The 23,621-nt window shown below is 60.3% G+C and overlaps 13 protein-coding genes across 13 annotated transcripts; 5 read left to right on the top strand and 8 right to left on the bottom strand.

The window, feature by feature from the left end:
• Positions 1-913: 913 nt before the first annotated feature.
• On the top strand, positions 914-1,834 carry CcaverHIS019_0204430 (uncharacterized protein; the record flags this gene model as incomplete). The annotated part of the gene is made up of 3 exons (XM_060597454.1): positions 914-1,009; positions 1,046-1,064; positions 1,332-1,834. The coding sequence occupies 3 exons, from the start codon at positions 914-916 to the stop codon at positions 1,832-1,834; spliced, it is 618 nt and encodes a 205-aa protein (XP_060454347.1).
• Positions 1,835-2,696: 862 nt separating this feature from the next.
• Positions 2,697-3,850, bottom strand: rrp4 (uncharacterized protein; the record flags this gene model as incomplete). The annotated part of the gene is made up of 4 exons (XM_060597457.1): positions 2,697-2,888; positions 2,948-3,238; positions 3,364-3,658; positions 3,720-3,850. The coding sequence occupies 4 exons, from the start codon at positions 3,848-3,850 to the stop codon at positions 2,697-2,699; spliced, it is 909 nt and encodes a 302-aa protein (XP_060454348.1).
• A 199-nt stretch (positions 3,851-4,049) lies between these two features.
• Positions 4,050-5,467, top strand: CcaverHIS019_0204450 (uncharacterized protein; the record flags this gene model as incomplete). The annotated part of the gene is made up of 7 exons (XM_060597458.1): positions 4,050-4,114; positions 4,149-4,189; positions 4,234-4,319; positions 4,355-4,470; positions 4,503-4,638; positions 4,670-5,073; positions 5,128-5,467. 7 exons carry the CDS (start codon positions 4,050-4,052, stop codon positions 5,465-5,467), a joined length of 1,188 nt encoding a protein of 395 aa, XP_060454349.1.
• Positions 5,468-5,763: 296 nt separating this feature from the next.
• On the bottom strand, positions 5,764-7,486 carry CcaverHIS019_0204460 (uncharacterized protein; the record flags this gene model as incomplete). The annotated part of the gene is made up of 6 exons (XM_060597459.1): positions 5,764-5,884; positions 5,916-6,559; positions 6,595-6,640; positions 6,675-7,104; positions 7,137-7,171; positions 7,224-7,486. 6 exons carry the CDS (start codon positions 7,484-7,486, stop codon positions 5,764-5,766), a joined length of 1,539 nt encoding a protein of 512 aa, XP_060454350.1.
• A 617-nt stretch (positions 7,487-8,103) lies between these two features.
• CcaverHIS019_0204470 (uncharacterized protein) lies at positions 8,104-9,233 on the bottom strand (the record flags this gene model as incomplete). Its single annotated transcript, XM_060597460.1, has 5 exons — positions 8,104-8,404; positions 8,436-8,535; positions 8,567-8,640; positions 8,674-8,999; positions 9,036-9,233. 5 exons carry the CDS (start codon positions 9,231-9,233, stop codon positions 8,104-8,106), a joined length of 999 nt encoding a protein of 332 aa, XP_060454351.1.
• A 380-nt stretch (positions 9,234-9,613) lies between these two features.
• On the bottom strand, positions 9,614-10,285 carry CcaverHIS019_0204480 (uncharacterized protein; the record flags this gene model as incomplete). The annotated part of the gene is made up of 3 exons (XM_060597461.1): positions 9,614-9,804; positions 9,938-10,028; positions 10,253-10,285. 3 exons carry the CDS (start codon positions 10,283-10,285, stop codon positions 9,614-9,616), a joined length of 315 nt encoding a protein of 104 aa, XP_060454352.1.
• Positions 10,286-10,977: 692 nt separating this feature from the next.
• CcaverHIS019_0204490 (uncharacterized protein) lies at positions 10,978-12,957 on the bottom strand (the record flags this gene model as incomplete). The annotated part of the gene is made up of 3 exons (XM_060597462.1): positions 10,978-12,309; positions 12,611-12,642; positions 12,939-12,957. 3 exons carry the CDS (start codon positions 12,955-12,957, stop codon positions 10,978-10,980), a joined length of 1,383 nt encoding a protein of 460 aa, XP_060454353.1.
• A 135-nt stretch (positions 12,958-13,092) lies between these two features.
• CcaverHIS019_0204500 (uncharacterized protein) lies at positions 13,093-14,260 on the top strand (the record flags this gene model as incomplete). The annotated part of the gene is made up of 3 exons (XM_060597463.1): positions 13,093-13,165; positions 13,391-13,730; positions 13,795-14,260. The coding sequence occupies 3 exons, from the start codon at positions 13,093-13,095 to the stop codon at positions 14,258-14,260; spliced, it is 879 nt and encodes a 292-aa protein (XP_060454354.1).
• A 152-nt stretch (positions 14,261-14,412) lies between these two features.
• On the bottom strand, positions 14,413-15,116 carry OCA1 (uncharacterized protein; the record flags this gene model as incomplete). The annotated part of the gene is made up of 5 exons (XM_060597464.1): positions 14,413-14,472; positions 14,519-14,745; positions 14,782-14,900; positions 14,934-15,039; positions 15,071-15,116. 5 exons carry the CDS (start codon positions 15,114-15,116, stop codon positions 14,413-14,415), a joined length of 558 nt encoding a protein of 185 aa, XP_060454355.1.
• A 231-nt stretch (positions 15,117-15,347) lies between these two features.
• On the top strand, positions 15,348-16,116 carry CcaverHIS019_0204520 (uncharacterized protein; the record flags this gene model as incomplete). The annotated part of the gene is made up of 2 exons (XM_060597465.1): positions 15,348-15,963; positions 15,995-16,116. The coding sequence occupies 2 exons, from the start codon at positions 15,348-15,350 to the stop codon at positions 16,114-16,116; spliced, it is 738 nt and encodes a 245-aa protein (XP_060454356.1).
• Positions 16,117-16,231: 115 nt separating this feature from the next.
• On the bottom strand, positions 16,232-17,502 carry CcaverHIS019_0204530 (uncharacterized protein; the record flags this gene model as incomplete). Its single annotated transcript, XM_060597466.1, has 3 exons — positions 16,232-17,230; positions 17,263-17,298; positions 17,335-17,502. The coding sequence occupies 3 exons, from the start codon at positions 17,500-17,502 to the stop codon at positions 16,232-16,234; spliced, it is 1,203 nt and encodes a 400-aa protein (XP_060454357.1).
• Positions 17,503-18,076: 574 nt separating this feature from the next.
• CcaverHIS019_0204540 (uncharacterized protein) lies at positions 18,077-21,808 on the bottom strand (the record flags this gene model as incomplete). The annotated part of the gene is made up of 1 exon (XM_060597468.1): positions 18,077-21,808. The coding sequence occupies one exon, from the start codon at positions 21,806-21,808 to the stop codon at positions 18,077-18,079; it is 3,732 nt and encodes a 1,243-aa protein (XP_060454358.1).
• Positions 21,809-22,199: 391 nt separating this feature from the next.
• CcaverHIS019_0204550 (uncharacterized protein) lies at positions 22,200-23,558 on the top strand (the record flags this gene model as incomplete). The annotated part of the gene is made up of 6 exons (XM_060597469.1): positions 22,200-22,262; positions 22,294-22,688; positions 22,720-22,838; positions 22,885-23,193; positions 23,265-23,518; positions 23,553-23,558. The coding sequence occupies 6 exons, from the start codon at positions 22,200-22,202 to the stop codon at positions 23,556-23,558; spliced, it is 1,146 nt and encodes a 381-aa protein (XP_060454359.1).
• Positions 23,559-23,621: the final 63 nt, after the last annotated feature.

The raw sequence follows: 23,621 nt of genomic DNA on the forward strand, positions 1-23,621 counted from the left end.
TGCTTGTGCTGGTCAGGACCCACGACCTAGGATCCAGGAACTCTTCGGTCGAGTTGCAATCATCGCCTCAGATGTAACGGTACTTGTAGCGATTTCGGTGCTGGCTTTTGGAGGATACTGCGTGAGCACGACTGGATTCGCAACTTGGATAATCCAAGTCAAGTAGAGCTGGGGAATGGGGGATTACTGGGTGGTCACCTTCAGCGATCATCTGCATCCTGGATCGCCTGATCGCCTGATCGCCTGATCACATAAGCTCCTGATTTTGGCCAGATGGGGTCCAAACCCTCGAGGAGTCGTTTGCTTCAAAGGGCTGACGCACGGGTGGATCCGGTCATTTGGGGCGGGGCTGTGACAAGGACATCACAGAACAATCCTCCCGGTATGAACGTCTAAACCAGGGGCTTGGAACTGATGTTCTTGCGTTGAGGCGCAAGGATGACAAGGTAGGTCCAGCCAGAACCATCGGCAGATCCGCGGATATGCGAATTCATGGAGAGAGTGGAAGACAGCTTCAGCGGCGACGGAGACTCCAAGGAAGATCGCGGGCTAAGGCGAGGTAACCAAAAATTCAAAACTATTTCAAGGAGTAGGCTGGTAAGAACCAAGACGGTGACAGCGACCAGCCTGATGATCATGAACCATGTCAGTCAGGCAGACTGGCGGATCTGAATTCGTTGAGGAATAGTAAATTGAGCTAATAGCAAATACTAATCGCTAGGCTCAGAGGATCAGATTTCTATCACCACGTGGTTGAGTTCGCCACGTGCCGCCACAGTCCAAACTCCGGCCGGCGCTGCCCATCACGGGCACCTGGATTCGCCGGGCCTCCTACGCCCCCGAGTCCATGGGCCAGCCGACACTACAGCCGTGCTCGTCGTCGCCGTCGCATCCAGCCAGTACCACCGTCACCATGCGCGCCGCCGCTGTCCTCCGGAACGCCGCCAAGGGCGCGGCCACTCCCAAGCCCATGTCCGCTGAGCCTACACTCTACCACCTTGCCCCAACCGTGAGCCCCTCCCTAATCCGGCTGCGCTAACCCCAGGGCTTCTGGAAGAAGTTCCGTACGTGTTCATTGCAGGCGCGCGACGCCGGAGACAACTAGGCTGTATGAGGGGAACACCTGGGGACTGGGATAGCATGGGGCATGTCGGGCCTGTGGTCTTGCATTGTGGGAGAAGGTTGCGCACCTCTGCCCCTCGCTTGATCGTATGACGCCGTCGGACCTACATCGCTGCACTCCTCCTTCCCTCCACCGTCCTCCCCCGGTTCACCGGCTCCCCCATTTCTGCGCCCGCACCCGCACCGACTGCAGCAGGCACTAACTCCAGGCGACGCCGTGGTCGTGAACCCCCTCATCTCGTCCGGTCTCCCTCTCCAGGACCGGAACCGCTACCCTCCTCCCGCCTCGCGTCCGGAGCGCTACGCGACCCCGGCCACTGCCGCGAGCGACGTCGCCTTCAACCAGTACTACAACCGCGACGTGCGCCGCGCGTACCCGAGGACTAGCGTCGTGACCCAGGCCGAGCTCAGTGCGCTCCTCATTGCCGCGCCCGCCCTCCAGGCGGTCAGCGAAGGCGCAGAGGGCGTCGACACTGCCTCGTCCCACACGGTCCTGGTCACCGCCGCGAACGCACCGGCACTCACTGCTGTCATCGAGCAGCTGCCGACTGGTCGCTCGTTTGTCGGCGGCGGCCTCGAGACCGCCTCCCGCGAGGGCCTGCCGCCTACCCCGCCTGGATCGCTGCCGGGCGGTGCCAAGTGGGTCCCCAAGCGGGGGACAGACATCCCTGTCAACCCCGACACTTATTTCCCCATTGAGGGCTTTAACTAGGCTCTCTCTATGAAGAGAATAGAGATGTAAGGCAGTGCATTGGCGGTCGGCGGCATGGAGGCTCGTGCTGGAGTGGAGAGAGTGTGAATGACGTCCCGGTGAAATTACCCAGGGCTACAAGGGCGGGAAATGGTGGCGTCTGGAAGCCAGATGTGTTCCCTTCAATGACTGCAGACAAGCGTCCTCTAACGTCTGACTCTCATCCAGACGCTTACCCCAGTCCCTCAAGTGCGGCTGGCCGTCGGCAGCTTACCATATTTAGCTTTCGCGTGTGCCAGCCACCTTTTGACGCCACAACCTCGCCGCTGTTGCCGGACCTCCTTCTTGATTTTGGCCATGGCGGCTCTGTGCATCCAGCCATGGGTATGAGCCACCTCGGCCGCTCTTTCCGGTTTCAGACGAGCACCGTTCCGTCCCTAGTGGTACATTTAGCGGCAAGACGGGCAGATACTTCAAAGGATGCCTCATGTGGCAAAGGAGGGGCAGCTGAAGGAGGAATCTGGCACTCTGGCAGGCAGGCCCTGCCGTTGTTGAGCTCGAGTCCCATTGCGGCCCTCCGCGGGCGGCGGACAGAAGCTAACGGCCAATGAGTAAGGTCTGACCTGTGCGGTGGCTTGTCTTTGCCCCGCCTGTCGCTGGATGTTTCTCGCTTGCCGCCATCGGCTCTTCTGGTGTCTGGATGGCGTCGATGTCGAGGTACTTGAAGAAGATTTCTTACCTCTTTTGTTCTTGTAGGCATGTACATGCTCTGGTAAATTCTGCGGTGCCTCAAGTACAGCGATCAATGACGTTTCGTCATGAGTGTTAAACAACGGTCACATTATCAATGACATGCGCACATCAGCAGTCCATAGCCTACAGTCTACACCAGTCCGAGGTCTGCCACCATTCTTGTACCGTCCTCCTCACTCAGCGGCGCCTCTAACCCCGCGTCCTGCACCCAGTTGTACGCCTCGCCAATGAGTGCGTCCGCAAGCGGTACATCGTGCGCCGCCAGAGTCCCGATCACGTCCGCGACGGCAGTGATTGCCTGCCGTGCAGCGGGGGAGATGGGCTGGTATCAGCTATCATTATACCAATTGCCTGTTGCCACGTAAAGCGAGAGCCACTCACATCATTGTCATTCCGGTACACGCCCTCCGAGTCAAAGCCCTCGCCGCCCTCCCGAGCGCCTTGGCTCGTACCGAGCGACACCCACACGAAGCCATTCATCCCCACAATGACGTCCACGCCGCTTGGTCCACACGGCTTGGGGATGTGCACGAAATGGCTCTTAAGGCGGCGCACGAGGCGCGGTGGTATGACAACAAGCTGTCCATTGCGCAGCTTGCCGTACTTGAGCGAGCGGGTGTGGAGGGACATGGCACCGTCGCCGAAGAACGCCTGGACCTCGGCGACGAGGAGCTGGGGTTAGCGAGCAGCGGTCGAAGCGCGGAGATCTGCAAGAGTTTGCAGGGGAGTGATCCAAGTCAGTAGCTGGGGATATGGAAGCACCAGCCGGCAGCACCACTCCCTCGACATCCACTCACATCTCCTTCCGCGAGGAACTCGCGCATCTTGAGCGCGTCACTCTCAATCTTACGCCGCACAACACCGCCGGGAAGGTTCACAGAGGAGAGCATGAGCACGGCGTCCTGCCGCGCATTCGCCTCGACGCGCCACCGCTGTGCGCCGACATCTGCGATCCGCCCGATGACAAGGTCGCCCACCTCGGGCACGTAGCGCGACTGCAGCGGCTTGACGCTGATGAGCTTGTTGACACGCTGCACGGTTCCAGCGACGGAGGAGACGATGGAGTCGGACTCGACGTACGTCCCGTGTCCGCTGATGTCAGCTACGTCCTTCCAGGCGTAAAGCTGGAGGTTGGGATGAAGCGGGCACCCACCGCATGTACTCCTTTGCGCTCGCGATGACCTCGCCGGGAGCCACAACAGAGTTGCTGGGCCCCTCACCGAGGTCGACGTCCATGTCGTCCAAAAGTTGTGGAGGAGGCGGAATGCGGGCTACCTGGAACATGACGATGTGGGTTGATGTTACAGGGTGGTAGTTGGCAGCAACAAGAACCAAGAGGCGGAAATCTAAGCGGTGGCCCAAATAGTGCTCCACGTGGGAGGTGATCGTCGTCGCGTTGGGTGGCAAATAAGGCCCCAGCGCTCCTGTAACGTTCCCACCACCACACTCTCCACTTTCACTGAGACACGCCAGCAACTAGATAATGACCGACGAAAAGGAAACAGGCGCCCACAAGCCAGACCTACTCGTGCTCGTCTGGGTCCATGGGTGAGTGACGGCGAGTCCACGTAGCTGACAACAGCTTCAAGGGCAACGATGTGACGTTTGAGGGCTTCCCATCGCGTACATCTAGCAACGGATGACCTGAGGATCTCAGCTGACAGAAGGCATCGTTAGAATCCTCGAGGACACGCATCCCTCTCTACATGTCCAGTCGCACGTGTTCCCGGCGTACGAGACACGCGGCGAGCTTGTGAGCTAGGGGGTGTTCACCCAAGCTGACACCAGAGCGCGGCGACGGAGAACTTTGTCGAGTGGCTCGCGACGAAAGTCGTTCAGCTGGAGAACGGTTCTGGCCGAGGACGAGGAGCCGGGAGTGCAAGGGTCGTGCTCCTGGGTCATTCGTACGCGCACAAGTAATCAGGGCTGACATCAGCATGGGCGGGCTGCTGATCGCGGACGCGACGTCGCGCATCGCCGATACGACGCGCATCGACGACCCGATGTGGCCCAACGTCATGGCTACGCTGGCTTTCGACACGCCGTACCTCGGGCTACACCCTCACGTCTTTGTGCGTCGACCCGAAAATTGGCTGACATCAGAAGCACGGCTTTTCGACAGCAGCGGGGCACGTCGAGACGGCGCGTAATGCGGCGAGCGCGCTCGCCATGCTGTCGCCTCTTGCTGCTGGGTTTGGGTTTGGCAAGGCAAAACAAGCAGAGGAGAAACAGAAGCGGGAGGAGGAGGAGGCGCGCGCACTCGGCCAGCGAACTCCGCCGCAGCAGAGCTGGTGGAACGCCAAAGCGGCCGTCGGGCTCGGCGCGATCGCTGTCGCGGGGGCTGCGGCTGGCACAGTGTACTTCCGACGCGAGGATTTGGCAACGGGATGGAAGTGGGGCGCTGAACACATGACGTTTGTGCGGAATCTCTGGGACAAGCAGGCAATGCGCGACCGGCTGGACCGAATTACGGAACTCCAGAACAGTCGCAACGTCAGCTTTGCCAAGTGAGTGGGCGCAGGGCACATGAGCGGCTCGCGAGTTGCATCCTCTGACAGCAGCTTCTACACCTGCCTTCCTGCTGGAGGGTCGCACCTCATGCGGAGAACGTTCGCTATATTGCCCTCACCGAGTGAGGCGATAGCGACGCACTGGATGCCGGCGACCAACTCGATCGCCAAGGATGAGGTGACGGCCCACATGGGCATGTTCAACCCGCGCCAAAACGACGGGTTCTACGACCTCGGCCTGGCAACTGCGCGTATCATTGCCGAGCGATTACAGGAGGAGGGGATCCAGCGCGCGGGCGGCGTAAAGGGAGACGCAGAGAGCGTGAGCGAGAAGATGGGGCCGGCAGTGGGGAGCGGTACATCTGATGATCCCGTGCTTGTAGACATTTAGATGCGTAGAGCTATGACACCTTCCACATAAACGCGCTGGATCGCGGACTGCACATGTCTGTGCGAAAATGATGCCTTAAGACTACAATGAATGCAGTACAATGCGACATGCAGGGTAGATAAAACCATCCCCTATCTTGCGTCTCTGGGAGACCCAAGTAGACGATTCTCGGAGACCGCCAGTACGTAGAGTGCAAGCCTTGTAGACATATAAGACAGACTAGACGTCGTCCAGTTCGATGCACATGCTCTAGCAACTAGGTTATACTATTACACCATTTACCGTTTGAATGTCCTCTATATGCTCATAATTGCCATGAGTCGGAACTCGGTACCGCCTCCCGGGTCGCTCGTTTCGCTCAACAGCTCGCATTCTAGCTTGTAGTTGCCTGGTTTGAGGCCACGCCACCGCGTGCTCCTGTTGTCAGCGCGACCACTTGAGCACTCACTGTCCGATATTCTCTGCCTTGTCCCACCAGCCCTCGATGATATTCTCCTGCCCGTTCAACTTGCAGAGGAGGTTACCAAGCCCAAAGCTCTTGGAGCGCAGGTAGTAGATCTCGACGCGTCCAGTGACCGAACCAAGGTCAAAGACAATCTTGGCGCCCGGCTTTGTTGCACGGAGGTACGTTTTCGTCTTGCCCTTGTCATTGCTCCACGTCCAGCGTTCCCACCCCTCACTACTGGACGGTGTGAGAGGATGCGAATCCGAATCGACGCTCTGGCACTTGGGCGCCATGGGTGCCATGACCGCGTCCGAGTTGGAGCGGCTAAACGTGCTCAGCAATGAGAGCGACTGCAGCGGTTGTTCTGGGTAGAGCTTGTCAATGTCGCTCGTGCCTGCCACGAGCTCTGCGTGGTCCATCTCGCACATCTGCTGCTCGATATACGCCATCATCAGCTCGGCCGAGACGCGGTGCCCTCCAGGCCCAAAGTGACGCAAGTCGACACCGTATAGGTTCTCCGGCACCTCGTGCGGATTGTACCAGTAGAACCAGTCCCAGAACTTTGTGATGTTGCCCTGTGCGCCGTCGTAGAAGAGGGTGCGAGGCGCAATCGTCGGAACGTTATAATATAGGTTCGTGGCGAGGTGCTGTGTTGTCAGAACACAAATGGGGGACAACTCACACTCGCACCACCTGTAAGGATCTTGTCAAATTCGTATCCAAAGGTTCTGGAGGTCAGCTCGTCCTGTAAGACTAGCCCACTGGATCTCGAGAACGGCCGGCGCGGACGGCTTCTCGAGGAGGTACCGCACGAGGAATTCGTACGTCTCAGTCGATTCGAGCTGGTACTGATCGTTGACGGCGAACTCGAGTACCAAGAGGTCCAGATCCTCTGGGAGGTGTAAATCTGAACACATGGCAAAGTACTCGGTTCCGCGGCCTCCTAGTGCGCCATTCACGAGGCTGTTCTGGTCGGCCTCACCCGTGCGCTCCATGACCTTGCCTCCGGGTTGTGGGAATCGGCTGTCGAGATAGTTGAACAGAACTGTGTGCATGTTGAGTTGCGAGTATGTCATCTGGTTATCGGCCCAGACGCCCTGACCTGCACTGTTCGAGCCGCCTAGCACTCCAAGGCGTACTGGTTTACCAGCACGCCATTTCGCAAGGACTCGCTTCAAGCGCGTGTTGCCCTCTGATGTCAGCTCCAAAGATAACGAAACGCACGGTTGAAGGCGATGGTGCGGGCCACCACTTGGGCACTGCTGTCAGTTTGCTCGCCCATTGGGTCATCAGCATGATCGCATCACTCACCCATACTCGGTGCACAGGCGCTGCCCGATGTCGCTTGCGCAGATGTCGCACCGTCCTGATGGCTCGGTAATGGCCAGGCTGGAGGGGCTGGAGGGGCTGGATGACTCTTGTATCTGAGGAGATTGGAATCCGATAGAGTAGATGCTTGTCTTGCACAGCTGCGGATGGTCGCCCGCCAGGGCCCAGAGGACGAGCCACACCACAGCACCGAGCACGGCGTTGAGCGCCAGTGAGAGGTGGAGTGTACGCCGTGGCCCGATCATTCTTGAGCAAGAGTGCAGTAGATACTTTGTCACTGCTTCATGGGTGAGAACTTTGCTTGGTCGCTTTACGTCGTTGCGAAGATAGCTTCGCAACGACGTAAGGCTGGACTAGGGTGGAATAGCTTGGTACGGTGGCCCCAAAGCTAACACAGTCACATTTGGTTACCTTGGAGCATTTTCAACAATTCAATAAGCCTCTCGATTTCGTGCCTGAAACCCCATATGTCATATGTCCTGCACGTTTTGTGGTCGATCTCCCCTCTGATCTTGTGCATGTCTCAATCTGTGGGAATGTGACCCTTCAGTTTGAATCAGGGTGACTCTGAAACGCACTGCTCATCCCGCTTTCAACCATTCCATTCCTGTTTACTGGATATCTACAGTAGCAACGTGGGCAAGATCAATATCAACTGTAACTGTACAGAGGCGTCCAGAAGAGTGCAGTACGAGACAAACCTTGATCGCAGCCACACCACAATACCACTCTACACCTCATCTCGTCCATTCTTGTCCACAGGAACACTCAGCTCCCGAGACACTTTTTAGCTCGTTGGCCCTCGCACCAGGAACATCCGCCCTCCCCTTTCTTGGAGCTACGTCACTACTGCTGCGGTAGCCTACTTGACATGACGTTCCAACGCTGTCGACGCAAAGTCCTCGCGAATCTTGTAAAGCTCGCGCGCAGCCTTAAGGCCGTCCGTGTCAATATCGACATAAGCAATGCCCACATCTGACGCCGTGAAGCCACCCACACGCCCACGCAGGGGCTGCCATACGCCCGAGCCGCCCATGAACTCGCCGCCGCCCCCGGGGTTGCACATAACCCAGACCGTCTCAGTCTCGCATGCGCGGGCAAAGCACAGCGACGTCACCATCTTACGCTCATAGTCGGGTTCGTGCTCAAACTCGAGCAGTTGGCTGACGTCAGCGCGCTCAGGGATGTGCCCACGGGTGAGAGTCAGTCGCGGTCCAGTAGGTCGGAACGAAGATAAGATCAACGCCCTGGTCAGCCAGAGCCTGCGCGTCGCTCGGGTGCGACATGTCCCAGCCTGGTATCAGCGCTGCCGAGGGGCGGCGTACAGATCAGCAAGCCAGCCTTGCCCCACTTGGTGTCGAAGGCGCGGTTCCCGTTCTGACCAGCGGTCAGGTAATTCCTGCTGTCAGACCCAGTTGTGCGATGAGCCTACCGCTCGGGATGCCACAGGTTGCGCTTGGTGTACGCGCCGACCATCTCGCCCTTCTCATCGATGAAGAACGCCTCGTTCTTGAGCATAGGCTGCGTCTCCTGTGTCTGCACGTATTCATGCATCCACTCGGCCCATTCCATCTGTTCGCCCGTTTGCGTCTGCACGCTCGGGTCGAGGAGATGATGGAACGGTGAGTGGCGCGGCATCAGTCTGGTGACCGCTGCGTGTGGCGTGCCAACCACCACCGTGCCCACGAGACAGACACCGTTATTGAGCGCGACCTTGCGCAGGAACGTGAAGATGTGCTCGGCGGGGAACGTCAGATACTGGAGTCAGCTGGATCAGATGGACGACGAGCTCACCTGCCGCCCGTCAACGATGCCCTGCGTCCCGTACTCCGGGATTACGACAACGTCAGCGCCGTTTGCCTTGGCCTCCGCGACGCGCGCGGCGATGTCACGCAGGTTCGTGTCGATGTTCGTGAACGGCTGCTCCGGGATGGTCCCCAGCGACGCGCTGACGGGCGAGGTCTGTGCCAGGGCGATGCGAAGTTTGGGCATTTCAACGACGAGCAGAGCAGGTGAGCAAAAGAGAGAGTGCGTGAGTACAATGTCGGCGACGGTTGGGGTATATAAGTGTTTGCCATACCAGCCGTTCCAACAGAAATAGACAACCGCGTCGGTGAGCCGGGTTCTATATCGGTGGGAAATTGGGTCTGCGTCACCGACATGGTTAAACATGTGGGGTAAGTGGGGGACACATAGTCGATTAGGCTAAACTGGTATGTTACCGTTCGATTGTGGCAGCATTGCACCACAGGTGCATGGAACCAGCCCATTTGCCTCCAGGGCAGATATGTAAGGGAGGAGAGAGGGAGAGTGATCCGGAAACTGAGAGGGAGGAGAGTGATGGGGAAGGTGGTTGGGGCGGCACAGCCGCCTTAACGCGCGTATGTGATGCTGATCCTGTCGTCAGTGGCGCAGTGGGGAGGAACGTGCGCAATCTCGCCAGCGACCTGGTAGATGAGTGTGCAGACGTCGCCTTCGAAGCGACCACTCCACTCGGCGCCGGTGTGCACGGTCACCGAGGTGTTGCCGTCGGTGCACTGGCGAGCGGCTTGGGACGGCCACACTTGAGTCAGCTTGGCACTGAGAGCCTCCTAAGCTGGACGAGGAAAGAAAAAGGCAATGTGATACGGGTAATGGGGTTATGATGATAGAGGAGCAGGTGGGAGATATACCAAAGCCAAGCCAGAGTCACTCACAGCCCTCCTGTAGCATGTAGTCGAGGATGTACCTCTCGAGTGTGCGCCACTGGCCATGATCGAGGTCAGCCCGGAAGGAGAACGTCGTGGCCTGGAGTCAGTGGGAAATTCCAAGGGAACATGAACGCGAAAGGAATTGAAGAGAGTAGGGAAGGTGGGTAGGTTGGAGTTGGGAGAGGTTACGGTGGAGTGACAGGACGAAGGAAGGTCAACAGATGAAGATGAGTCGACTGCAACATGAAGTGGCGCTGGTGCTGGTGTCCTTCAATCATCACCGTCCTGCCGACCGCCACCACGCCTGGCTTCACGACTCACTGCCTGAGGAGACACCCAAGTAGAATGGAACATGGATCTGCGTGGATTGAAGAGGACCGCCTGGGTCTATCGAAGAGGAGTAACGAATGTGAGTGTGTTGGAGAGATAGAAGTGAGCAGAAAAATGTCAAGCGACCTGCTTGCCACGCAGCGACACGAGCACCAGGCATGCTTCTGGGGCTAGAGGGGTTATTGTTGTTGCAGGGTTAGTGTGTGTGTGCGTGCGTGCGTGTGGAGGTGGGGGCGGAGGTGGGGTCGAGTGCGAGCACGCAGAGGAGTGATATGAGATGCGCGGGATGGTCTGTGCGTATACTGTTCTATGGATGCGTAGCAGAGCTCGTCGACGTAATGGTCCAAGCGGGCTCTACCATGTCCAGTGAGTAAACGGTAAAATCGTGCCAAGATGGGGCACAGGCGTACCAACGCCCTTCCCCTTGTAATGCATCTCTTGTGTTCCATCCTACTGTTGCCCTCGCACCAGCCGCAACCGGCGGCGGCACACCCCGTGTTATACCTTGTGTAGGGTGAACATGTGATGGGTTGCGCTTGGACGGCGCGTGCCATCACCAAGCCACATCACATCCTACGTGATCGCAGTGGCTTACACCACTCAAATCTCAACTATCGTGTAAACAATGTCAATGTAGATCCGTGTTCTTAAAGGTGTGCGTGTGTCCAACATGGCATTATACAGGCGTTTCCTATGTACAAGATCTATACACCATTCTAAGCCTCCGCTGTGGCCTCCCACTCGACCCCGACCCACTCCTCGCCAACACCAATGCAGTCGCCCTCGCATCCGAACACCATGACCGTGCCCCATTCCATCTCACCCGCCTCGCCGTCGCCGCGGGCTTCGCCCTTTGCGAGGCGGAGGATCTCGGCACGTCGCTCCTCCTCGGTCTGCGCATTGTCCTTGCCAGCCTCTACCTTGCCGGTTGTGCTAAGAGACGATGGTCGGAGGACGTTGATGAGCTGCGGTACGAGCTGGAGCTCAAAGACACGAGCCGCGCCGCAGCGCGAGCACGCAGGCACCGACTTGGTCGTAAAGTACTCGGCGAGGTTGACTTCCTCCTCCTCGGACGAGGGCGCACGCGTTGGCGCCCCCGGGAAAAGCTTCTTGAACAGCGGCGACGACGAACTGTACGGTAATGGCACCGCGTTGAAGTCGTACCGCAGCACCTGGTTGCTTGCGTCCTCGGCAGAGGCGAGGCGGCGCGCAAAGCGCTCAAAGATGTCGTCGACGCTCTTTGGGAGGAGCTTGTCCCACCCGTCCTCGCGCCACTCAGCCTTCTGTTCTGGTGCCTCATCCTCGTCACTGTCAATGTCGACATCAGAGTCCTCAGCAATGTCAAGGTACTCGTCGATCGTCGTGATGTACTGAGGAGGCTGGTACGCTGGGAGGGGTGGTGCGTAGGCTACGGGATCGGAGAGCGATAGGGACGCGACGGCAGCTGTTGGCACTTCGTCCTGCTTGGGTTTGGGAACGGTGGGGGAAGGAACGGAAGGGGCTGCGAAGGGGTTCGCGGCAGCAGCGCCGAAGAGAGGCTGTGACCCGCCAAATAGGCCGGGTCCTGCGTTTTCCTTGACGGTGAACGGGTTCTGCCGTGCGCGCTCGCGTGCCTCAGCAGCGATTCGCTCAGCCTCCGCGCGCTTAGCCTCGACGTCTGCCACGTACTCGTCGTTGCGCACCGACGCGCGGAACGCGCGCACGCTCCCTTCACGCCTGCGACACCCTGGCCGTGCACACGCCCACACGTACAACGTGCGGTCGTTCTCGCCACCCTCTAGTGGGCAGTACACCTGCGAGAGAAGAGGGATGGGCTTGTGGCAAGCGCCGCAGCGCACCTCGTCGGGCGGTGACGTGGCCGCAACCGCCCTGCCCTTACCCTTTGGGTTTTTGGATGGTCCAGCCGGCACAGCCGGGAAAGCGGGGTACCCGCCGATAAACGACGAGGTGTGCGACGCAGGTCCCTCCATCGGCCCGTCCGGCAGAGCGAGGAGGACGGTGCCGACCTCCTCATCGCTGTAATCTGAGGCGTCGTCCCTCGGCGCCATCTGGTGTCAGCTCCCGATATATTTGTATTGTAGACAGTGGGAGGAAGGAGCGTATCAGAATAAAGTCGCCAAACTAGTGAGGATCGTCTCCCTGCCGCCCCGCACACAGGCGCCGTCGCCCTCGCAGAGTCCCGCACACGCCACACTCAAACCGCCACAGCCAAAACGGACGTGGTGAGGCCCAAGTGCATTGTACACGGGGACGAGGGGTGGGCGGACTGAACACAGAGGGCACGTAGGTCTCGTCATCGTGTCATCATTCGTGCTCCTCTCCCAGAAATGGATGGGAACGAGATCTTACCTTTTGTCGTGGAAAGTGAGATGGTGAGAGTTCTGTGGAGAGGTTGGGAAAAAAGTTGGTGGCAGGCGGAGGCGCGGGAGCAATTTCGGTGCGAAAGGAATTACTTCGGGCGATCAGTTTCGACCACTAAGCCCACTGGAAAACCCAAAAAGAAGATGCCCCTATGGTGTAATGGTAACACGTGAGTCTCATAATCTCTAGCCCTCAGTTCGATTCTGAGTGGGGGCACATTTTTTGCGCGCGGATGGACTTGGCTGTATTTTGGAGATGGCTGCAACCGTGTTGCAACTGAAGCAGACTCAAAAGTCTACTATGGCCGTCGTTTCACGGATGGTAGCGAGTTTCATTGAGAAGCAGAAAGACCCGGAGAGCTCCTGGCGGGTTGGCGTGTTACTACCACTGTTGACCTCCACTTCGCCACCCAGGCACGGCACTGAAAGCAAAGATTTCGTTCCCCACATCTCCTGTCAACAACATCAACCATGGCGCGCTTCACCAACATTGGTCTGCACCGCAAGAACTTTGTTCAGTCAGCGGCACAGGAGGAGTCGAGCCGTGAACACCAGGATAGACGACGCGACAGCGGATGGGAGGGGCGTGGCCGCGGGCGTGGCGGGATCGGCGGACGGGGAGGGGGTGGGAGGGGAGGACGGGGTGGTGAGAGAGGAGGACGCGGGCGGGACGGCAAGCGCGGTGCGTACGCCGGCGGCGAGCGGAAGGGATGGGGTAGGGATCCGGATGTTGCGAGTAAGTCTAGCGTTGGAGGTGATCTGACGCCAGAACGTGCTGCCTTCAGCGCGGAACGGGCGGACGCGCGCCGCTTCAAGCGTGCCGAAGAGCGGGAAGTGAACACGACGTGCTTTGCGTGTCGCGGGACGGGACATGCTGCGCGCGACTGTCCCAATATCCTCGCTGCAGCTGAAGGGGCTAATGGGAGTGCGGCGATGCTCGAGGCGGATGAGCTTGCGCGCAAGGCAGGGTTGGTTGGTGACAACGGGGAGGAGTCTGGGGAAGAGTCTGAACAGGCCGCGGAGGACGAGGGCAAGAAGGACAAGACGAAAGGCAAGGGGAAGAAGGAGAAACTCACTGGTGGACAGGTTACTGGCGGCAAGTGCTACCGGTGAGTCGCACAGCTACAATTCAATGAAATGCAGCAGCGCACCAGCTCAGCCCGCTGACGGCAGGTGCAACTCGTCTGCACACAGCTTGCACCACTGCCCTGCGCCTGTGGACCCAGAGAACCCGACGCCGTTCGCAACGTGTTTTGTCTGCCTCGGGTCGGGACACCTGTCTGCCGGATGCCCCAAGAACCCAAGGGGCGTATACGTCAACGGCGGTGCGTGCAAGATCTGCCACAGCGTCGCGCACCGCGCCAAGGACTGCCCGACGCAGCGGCCCGAGCCTGGATTCGACGTCAAGCCCAGGGGTAGGCCGGCGCTCGTGCTGGGCACTGGAGAGGGTGCGGGGGCGGATGAAGACGACTTCATGGTCACTCGCCGCACGGCTACGCCTGGTGAGGCCAAGGGCACGCGTGCAAAGCACCTGCCAGCCAAGAACAGCGCACGTGGACCCGCTAAGCGGCCAGGCGAGGAGGGTTGGTTTGACCAGGACAAGCCGGTTGCCAAGAAGAAGAAGGTGGTCTCGTTCTAGCGTTCTAGCGTAATACCCAGTGATACATGCACAAATTGATACAATATAGGGCGTTGGAGATATTGAGCGGAGTCAGCCTAGCTGAGCTGAGCGTGTCTGCGAGGTGTGCGCGCGATCTGCAGTGCTCGTGTGTTCCGCTCGCATTCGCGTGACTATACCACGACGGCATCGCCGTTAATCGACACGAGGTCCGTGTCGAACAGCTCGATGAACTTGAGTTAGCGAGCTGCAACTCAAATTGCACCGCATAGCACTCACCTGCTCGTTCAATACCCGCACCTTCATCCCCGCGTACCTCCGGTACTCTTCGAGGATGCTTGACAGCGCCCATCGCTGCAACTTGCGCCAGCACCCGACGACAGTGCCCGTGCGGTGGCGGCCCATGTTGCAGCACACCAACGTGGGAAACGTGCTTGGCTGTAAGAGGAGGCTGAGGGCGTGGATGATGAGCGGCTCTGTTGGTGGCGGGAGAGGAGGCAGGTGGTCTAACATTAGAACGGTCATCTAAGAGGAAGACTCACACTGCCCGCTGAGGGGGACCACGCCGGCATCGCAGTACGGTGGCGGGAAGTGAGGGTTTAGGCTGACCTGCGGGGCAAGGTTGTGCAGCATAATACCCTGTGAGTCGAGGAACGACACGCTATCATCAGATATACCAAAAACGCAGACGTACAAGACATCTGAGGGTTCCTCGGCGCCGACCCAGATGACGCTGCGCAGGCCCAACTTCTCGATAAAGGTGAAGTTGAGCTCGGTCGGCTGTGCAGAGCGGTAGAACCCTGCTATCAGCTTTGATTAGAGGTTACGAACCGTCCTCGACGAGGCCAAAGTTCATGGGCGGCACAATCTTGGCCATGGCGTCGGCGTCGGTGTCGGTACCGGTGTCGTTGTGGGATGCAAAGTACAAACGTGTGCAGTGATGATGCTTTCTTGTTCTTCTAAAGCCACGCGAATGAGGTGGAGGTCTAGTTTGCCTGCAAGATGCCCCACTCTGAATTGGTGAATGGCCAGAGTGGAGGCCAACCGAAAAGTCGGAACCCATTTCTCTCAACACTCCACTCCACTCAGTCTCCAACACTCGGCAACGATGATTGCGCGCGCCCGCCTTGCGGCACTTTGGCGGCCATCAGCACCACTAGCACAGCGATACATGTCGACCCGCTCTCCCCCTCCCGCATCAATCTATTCCCCGCCCCACACCCTTCCCCCTCCACCCTCGGCCTCAGTTGGAGAACCTCCCCGCCCAGCCGAGGAAGATCTCCTCGAACTCGGTCTCACACCTGGCCATTTCGGGCCGCGACCCGAAGACATCCCGCCCATCTCGGAGCGGCTACGTCCCCTCATCCCCTTTATTTTGGTTTGGACGTTGCTCACCTCGCTCCTAATGCACCGCTGGCGCGTCCGGAAGCAGGGCGAAGCTGATCGCGATCGATCCGAGGCACAGGAGAGCGTCCTCCGCGGTCTGATTGCGCGGTTTGTTGAGGGCCAAGTAGTTGAGGATCTCGAGATTCGGCGCGAGCTTGAGATGGTCGGCCTGCGTCCTCGAACCGCTGCGAGCGCGGGGTTGCAGGTTGAGGAGATGCGCGACGTTAGTTGGGTTGAGGTTTTCCGGGGCAGGAAGGAGCAGAGGGAAGCCCGTGAGAAGCATGCGCAACAAGTCGAGGCAGGTGGAGACGAGGCTGTCGCCGAAGAGTGGAGGAAACGTATGTTTGGCAGAGGCCGAGCTGATGCCAGTCGTTGCGGAGGCTACGGCCGACGCGCCAGTACCCGAGGCCAGCGACAAGGCCACGGAGAGTGGCGAACGCAGCAATCAGGGCGTCGTGCGGCGCGCAAAATCCGCCAGCGTCTACATGTAGCGGCCGCAGCCTTCCTACAGGACAGGCGAGCCGACGTCCTCAAGTTCGTCTCGACCAACACAATGTCACTATATGCATACAACAGGTTCTACACGATCGCAGGCAGAGTTACTCACTACCTCCGGCGCCACTTCTTTCGCGGCTGCCCGTCCTCACTCACAACAAGCATCTCGCTGAGTGCCTTGGGTTGCAGCAGAGCCTCGCCGCGCGGCGCGACCAGTACGCTCTCGCGCCACCACCCGTCGGCACGCAGGGGACACCAGCTTATGTGCGCAGCGCCGAGATCCAGAGTACGCGTGTGGAAGGACCACAGGCCCACGCGCCGGCAGCAGATGCGGCACGATACTATGTCCGTTGGCGTTCCATGCGCGAGCACATGGTCGGTCGGGAAGGTGGGGTCATAAGGAAACCAGCCGAAGAGGGCGAGGGCGGCCGCGAGCGTCTCCTTCGGCTCGGGTGATCTGGGACCCGTACGGTTCTCGGACTCGGGGTCGGGCGGGAGTGCGGGAAGGTGCCTCCGTAGCGCAGTTGCGAGGTGGTCAATTTCGGCATTGGAGGAAGGCGACGTCCATTGTGGTGCGATAGGACCGGCAAGAGTCTGCTGTGCAAGTGCGCGGGCTAATGAGCCGAGGCTAGCGGCCGTCAGGGGATGGAGAATGCGTCTCAGCTCTGAGAAGAGTTCGGGGGGCGAGGATGTGATCCGCCATGCGCAACCCGCATTGTGGCGCGACGAAAGGGTGGCCGCGAGGCGGCGGACCACGCCATCGCGCACGGCATGCCGGAGGTCTGCCAAGCCGCTGACACCCCATGTCGCTCCACAGGTCCGAGAACATGCCAATGCGTCAGTGCCGGCACTGATCCAGCCGTGGAGCGCACAGGCGAGGGGCCCTATTTCGGGGGGAACGGGTGAGAGACCAGCCGCGCCAAAGGTGCGTAGTCGTGCGAGGAGGGGGAGTGGTGAGAAAGGGAGGTAGGCGTTTACTGGTGGGAGTGAGGGAAGGGGCGCCGTCGAGGGGAAGACGAATGGCTCGCGCGCGCGGCCCGGAAAGAGTCGGCGCTTCGTCGGTATCTGTGGCAGTGACACGAGGGCCGCGAGCTCGGAGAGGAGGGCGGGCTAGTGTCAGCTCGCTCACAGTGTACACGCACAAGGTCGAACCCGTCTGTTATCTTCGGCGCTGCGTCCTGGTATCAGCTTGTTATTCTCGGTGAGAGACGTACCTCGTCGTCGCTGTCCCATTCCGAGCCGGCGTACATCATCCCAAAAGCGTCATGGAGGTCGGCTACGAGCTCTGCGTCAAGCGCTTTCTCGGCGGGCATGTGAGTGGGATTCGCCTCTATCGCAGGCGGTTGGGGCGCGGCCACCGCGTCTGGGATCTCCATGGCCATGTTGTTGATTATCCAAGTCGAACGCACATATCCACTCTCAAGCGTCATTCATCGTACCCAAGTTGGGGGTCGAATAAGGAATAAACCTCCACCTACGCAGCACATAAATTGCCAACTCGAACCTCGACTTTTCTCCATCGCGCCTTCCTTCATCGACACGACCTCATGTTGTGTCGACCTCGGCACCTCAACCCCCCCAGTTTCTGGGGGGGAGCGGGTGACGGGCGCTAGAGTAAATTCGCTTTGTTTCGTTAACTCCGGACCTGTTACCCACGTCTGCGTTAGATAGTAGCATTGCGACATTCCCTCTGCATCTCTACATCTTGTGAGCTTGTGAGCTGGTCTTGCGCCATAACGGGGAAGAAGTGGCCGTATCGATCAACGTCAAGAGCCGAGCCGCCAGGAAAGGCGATGTGGTGCAGAGTTTGAAGCAGATTGGGCCGTGGATGACTTTTCTTTGGCCAACCCCCCAGGTCTGCAAAAACATGACAACGCCTCTTTTCTCAACTACAGTAGACATCAAGTAGTGCATGCACCAAGATATATAAAGTCCTGGCATACATAGTACACGCACCTACGTGGGTGGCGCCCATTGTCTTATCGTCCCTCCCAATCCCAATCCCAACGCATCGAGCAAATCAAACAAGCTGACGCCCCTTGGCGGGTGTTTCCCAAACGCCTCGAGGGCGGCAGGCAACCGTACCCCCACAGCATAGCTGGGTGCAAACGGTCCGAACGGGTCGCTGCGTGCAAGGAAGGAGTATGATGTAGCGTACTCGAGCGTGACGCGGAACACGGCCCACAGCATGAGCAGCTCGATCGTGACCCAGAGGAGCCATATGCCTCGCCGCCGCTGGGGAATGGGGAGGGGTTCGGGCTCCGGCTCCGGCTCTGGCTCGGGTACGGATTTAGTTGCTATGGCGGCGCGCCATGCGTCCTGCGCGGCTGAGACGCGTGAGCGCGCTTTCGCACTCGCCCGCGAGGCCGTGTCAAGCGCGTCCTGCGCTTCAGCGAGGCGTGTGCGTGACGCTGTTCGCGGTGTCACGGGGGTTGAGGGGGAGACGGGGCCTGGAGTGAAGGCTCGTTTTATGCGAGCTGTCCACGACGTGTCTCCGTCCTCTGGTTCGTCTTTCGGCATCGCGCCGGGCGGGTGGGGTGTTCGGGGCTCGACGGGGCCTGGAGGGTTCGTGGCAGGCGAGCGTGTGTGCGGTCTTGGCGTGGCAGGCTCTGAGGGTTCCGGCTTGGTCTTCACCTCTTCAGCTTTCGCCTCCGGTGACGTGACCTGCTCAACAGCAGCTGGCGGCCCTTGAGCCGCCGGAAGCAGCACGCGCGCCGGATTGGGAGACGCGGCTGCCGTTCTCCGCCGCTTCGGGCTGAACGCCAAGCGGTGCACCGACACCTCGCTTCCTGTCGAGCTAGCACTGTCGTCGAGGCGTACCTCGTTTCTCAACCGCGACATGCGCGAGGGAATGTAGCGTGCAGGCGAGAACCAAGCGCCAGGGGGTCGTGGGGTCGGGAGTCCAGGTGCGGCAGGCCCAGTCGGGGGCGGTGTTGCCAACAAGCCCTGTTGAGAGGGCGCTGGCAGGCCCGAGATTGGCGGCGCAGGGAGGGGAGTGCTCGGTGGCAGACTGGGCGGGGGAAGCGGCGTACCCCACGCGCCAGGTGGTCGAGGTGTGCGGTTGTTCACTGCCGGTGCGCGGACAGGGGTGCTGAAGGCTTCGGGCGTGATGAGGTGCTGCGGCGGTGAGCTTGGCGGCGAGGTCGACGGTGTTTCCTGCTGCTCCGGCTCCGTGGTGGTGTCCACCACCCCGTCCTCCTCAACTGCAGGCTCGTTGTCTAACACGTCCGGACTCCATCTCACTGAAGGCGAGGTGGGCGCAAAGCGCGACTCGAACCGCCCTCCCTTGAGCGCACTGCGTAGTGGCGTCGGGGCGACCGGTTCGTGTGCAGGTGCGGGCGTGGTGGCAGCGCGGAGGAGGCTGCGGTGGATGCCGGGCCGCTGGCGTGGCGGCGTGTCTGGCAGCGTGTCAGAGTCTGCAAGCGCGGGCGACTCCAAGGGTGGGGTGGGACCAGAGGTCTCGGGAGTTGGTGGGTTTAGCGCCGCGGCGGCGTTGAGCTCGAGCCAAGAATCGGATGTCGTGTCTGGTCCCTGGGGACCCCATTCGAGGTCATCAGTCGCGGCCTCGCTGCCTTCTGGTCCTTCGGGTTCAGGACGCCGCTCGGTTGTCTCCTCGTCCTGCCAGTCGAGCTGAGGTTGGCGCAGCGACAACAGTGGCTTCCCACGGGATTTCCGGAGAGACTGGCTCAGCGACGGGCGCGGCGGCGAGCTCTGTGGCAGTCCACCCAAGTCGTCAAAGTCGGATCTAGCGACAGAGATGTCACGCTCCTCCACTCTCTCATATCGACGCGTAAAGCCGTTGTCATCCGATTCCTCGAACCGACGCATAGATTCGTGCTCATCCGACCGCTGGAACCGACGCGTCGAGTCGCGGGGCATAGCTGATGTCATAAGCGTCGAGTCCAACCTCGTCGACAGCTCCGCCAGTGTCGGACGGTGTCGCATGTCGAGCGACGAGTCGTCTCGCAGTCCAGACGGCAGACCCTTCCACAGCGAGCCAAGCAGTGACGAGTCCTGCCGTGATGGCTCAGGACCCATGCTGCTGTCGTCCGAATCAGTCTCGACGCCCATCGACGCCTTGAGCGCGGCGTACCGCGCGTCAGCTGAAGACTCGCTGCGCTTCGAGGCTGACAGGCGGCGGGCGCGAGAGCCAACAGGCTCCCCGGGTCGGGGTTCAGGAGACTTGGAGGAACGGAACATTTTTCGCCGAGCGACGAGCGCAGAGTTCTCCTCCTCGTCAGAACTCTCAGGACCTGGAACGGCTGGTAGCGACGTATCGGCGCTGTTCCTCCGGTGGTGCTCAAAGCTCGGTTCCTTTGGCGAGCGCTCAAAGCTGCGCTGTTGCTTGGGTGGCTGCTCGACGCTGCCAAGTTCCCGCGATGGTCTAGACCCGGCCGCAAACGAAGGCGAGGAGGTCGGAAGGCGCTGTGCGGTCGCAAACGTCATGGACGCAGTCTGGGATCGCGCGGTTGCAAAGCTCCTGGGTGCACTGGAGGAGCGCTCGGCAGTCGCGAATGTCGCCGATGCAGAGGCTGATGGCTCAGCTGTAGCGAATGTCCGAGACGCAGTGGGCGAGCTCTCGGCGGACAGAGACTTGCGCGAGCGCGACATGCTCATCTCTTCGGCAACGATTAACCTCGCTGCCGGGCCTCTGTTCAGGTCTATCGGGACACTTGAGTCCGAGCTCTCGATGCTCTCGTCTCTCCATCTCCACTCGGTCTCCTCAAGATCGTGCACGGGCTCGCGCGACTCGTCTAGGCCCGCTGCAAACGATGCGGACGAGTTGGGTGGCGTCGCGATTCGCCGATCGCGTCGTCTTGGCGGCTCGGGTTCTTCTAGTTCCACTTTGTACGCGCGCTCCTGGCCCTTTGGGGAGGGAGGGGCCTGGCGGCGCTGGGGAGGGGAGGGCTGGTAGAGCGGAATGACTCGGGGCGGGGGTGACAGCGAGGGAGAGCGAGGTGGGCGCGGTGGGGATTCGGGAGGAATGGAAGGGCGTGGACGCGCGTTCGGCGCCGCCTCGGACACGGACATTCGGCGACGCGGCTCCTCGGATAACGTGGCGCGCTGGCGTGTTTCATATGGCGTAGGGGGTGCGGTGCTCGCGATAAAGTTCTCGAGCGGCGTCGGCGCACTCTTCTCGAGCGTCTCACGGGGAAGGATACTTTGTTGTGCTTCATGCTCGGCCGCGGCGGCCGCAGCTGCGCGTAACGCGACAGCGCGCGAAGTGAGGCGGGGTGGCGGGCTCGCGCGCTTGGGGAGGGCAGCGAAACGGCGGGGTGGCGACGCCTCTTCTTCTGGAACAGGTGGTGGGGGAGGGCCTGGAGCTTGAGGAGTTGGAGGGACCGGCTCGCGGCGCGGACGCGTATAGTGTATCCTCGGGGGTGGGCTGGACAGGCTGTCATCGCTCTCCTCCTTGGTGATGGGTCTGGGCTCGCGCGCGCGCGGGGTCGCGTCCCTGTCGTCGCGCCGATATGATGGTGTTGGACGAGCGGCGCGCATCTCGCCGTTCATCAAGTCCAAGAGAGCTCGGAGCTTGTCCGCCGGCGTTCCGACATTGCGGGTGGGTCGCGGTTGGGTTGGCTGGGCTGGGGTGTCGAAAGGGGGCGAGGCGCGCCCATGGGACTGCATGGACGACGAGGCTGAGCTGGTGAGGGAGGGAGTGCTTTGTGAGGGGCGGAGTGTGTCCATTGGATTAGAGCATGGTCGTTTGATAAGAGTAGAGAGTAAATGAGTAGAGAGTAGAGAGAAGAGGGTATGAGTAGGTGACAGTCCGAACCAAACAGTGGCTCGCTGGACGCGATTGTTCTTGTGACATCGGAATTGTCTGGTTGTTTAGACGTCAACGCGGAGGCACTTTCACGTGGCAACACACAAAGGGTCACGTGATAATCCCTCGACCGAACGGTGAACTGCGGATTCTGGGTCTACCGGAATCTCAATCTCGGCGATGGTCCCGGATCATGTCTAACATCGGACAAAGCGCCGCTCAAACGTCATGCCAGACTGGCCAGTAATTCCCAAGTCTTAAGGACGAGGACATGCGGCATGCGCGCCCAACCTCTTGACCTCTTGACTGACAATGACCTTTACTCTGCGCTGGGGAATCATCGCGACGGGCGGTATCTCAACCAAGTTCGCAGAGGTGCGCCCTCTCTTGACGGCGCTGACAGCAGGACCTCCTCGTTGACCCCTCCACACGGGGCTCGGACGTCGCGCACAAGATCGCGGCGGTAGGTTCGCGGTCGGTTGCCAGCGCACAGAAGTTTATCGACCGGCTGCGTAGCGACCCATCCCCGAACCAGTGGGGCGAGGATGGCTGGAATGCATGGGGACTGGGGAACGGTGTGCTCGACGGTGCCAAGGCGTACGGGTCATACGACGAGGTCTTCGCCGACCCCAACGTCGACGCAGTGTACATCGGCACGCCGCACACGTTCCACCACGCCAATGCCAAGGCTGCCCTGCTTGCTGGCAAGAACGTGCTGTGCGAGAAGCCGTTCACATTCGACCTCGAGGAGCTCGATGAGCTCATCGCTATCGCAAAGGAGAAGAAGCTCTTCCTCATGGAGTGAGACCAAGTCGGGACTTGCTGACCGCAGGGCCGTCTGGACCCGCTTCCACCCCATCGCGTATGCTCTCCAGGACCTCCTCAAGTCTGGACGCCTCGGCAAGATCAAGCGCATGAGCGCGGATTTCAGCATGAATTATCAGCCTGACAGTGGGTTTGACCTAGTCTCCTGCCACTCCGCAGTCATTGACCCCAGCCCGGCCCGACTCTAACCGCATGATCGACCCCGAGCAGGGCGGCGGCTCACTCCTCGACCAGGGCCCGTACCCGAGCGTGTGGGCGATGCTCGCCCTGCACCAGCTCCCGTCCAACACGGACACTGACCCGCGCGTCGTTGCTTCGTATCAGAGGATCTATGAGCGCAGCGGCGTCGACGCGGCGAGCACCTGGGTTGTGAGCTGGAAGGGCTTGGCCGAAGCGACTCTCGTTACGGACATGACTGCGAGCGGGTACGACGACGCCTGTGTGGTCATTACGTGCGAGGACGCCGACGTAGCGATTGCTTGTGAGTACCATGTCTCTGCAGCCGGCCGGGCCGCGCATCTCGGAAGCCGCTCTCTTCCTAGCTTACACCAGACCCACCTTGGCGCCCCGAGCGACTCACGATCGTTCCGCACTCCAAGTACGAACCGGGAAACATCAGGGAACGCGAGGTCAAGGAGTACCCTACTGCCAAGGCTGGTGCGGGCATGCACTACGAAGCGGACGAAGTTGCACGGTGTATCCGCGACGGCAAGACGCAGAGCGAGCGCATGCCTCTCGCCGAGAGCCGTATCACGCAGCGCTGGCTCGACGACGTGCGCAAGGCTGGCGGGACTGTGCTCAAGACCGTAAGTCGACCGCCGGGCAGTAGGTGGCGTCCAGGCTTAGTGAGGCAGTGGTTAGATCCGTGATGTAGCACTTGTTTGATATTACCGCTGCATGCGCCGCAGA

Source organism: Cutaneotrichosporon cavernicola (assembly GCF_030864355.1).
Source record: "Cutaneotrichosporon cavernicola HIS019 DNA, chromosome: 2".
NCBI classification, from domain to species: Eukaryota; Fungi; Basidiomycota; class Tremellomycetes; order Trichosporonales; family Trichosporonaceae; genus Cutaneotrichosporon; species Cutaneotrichosporon cavernicola.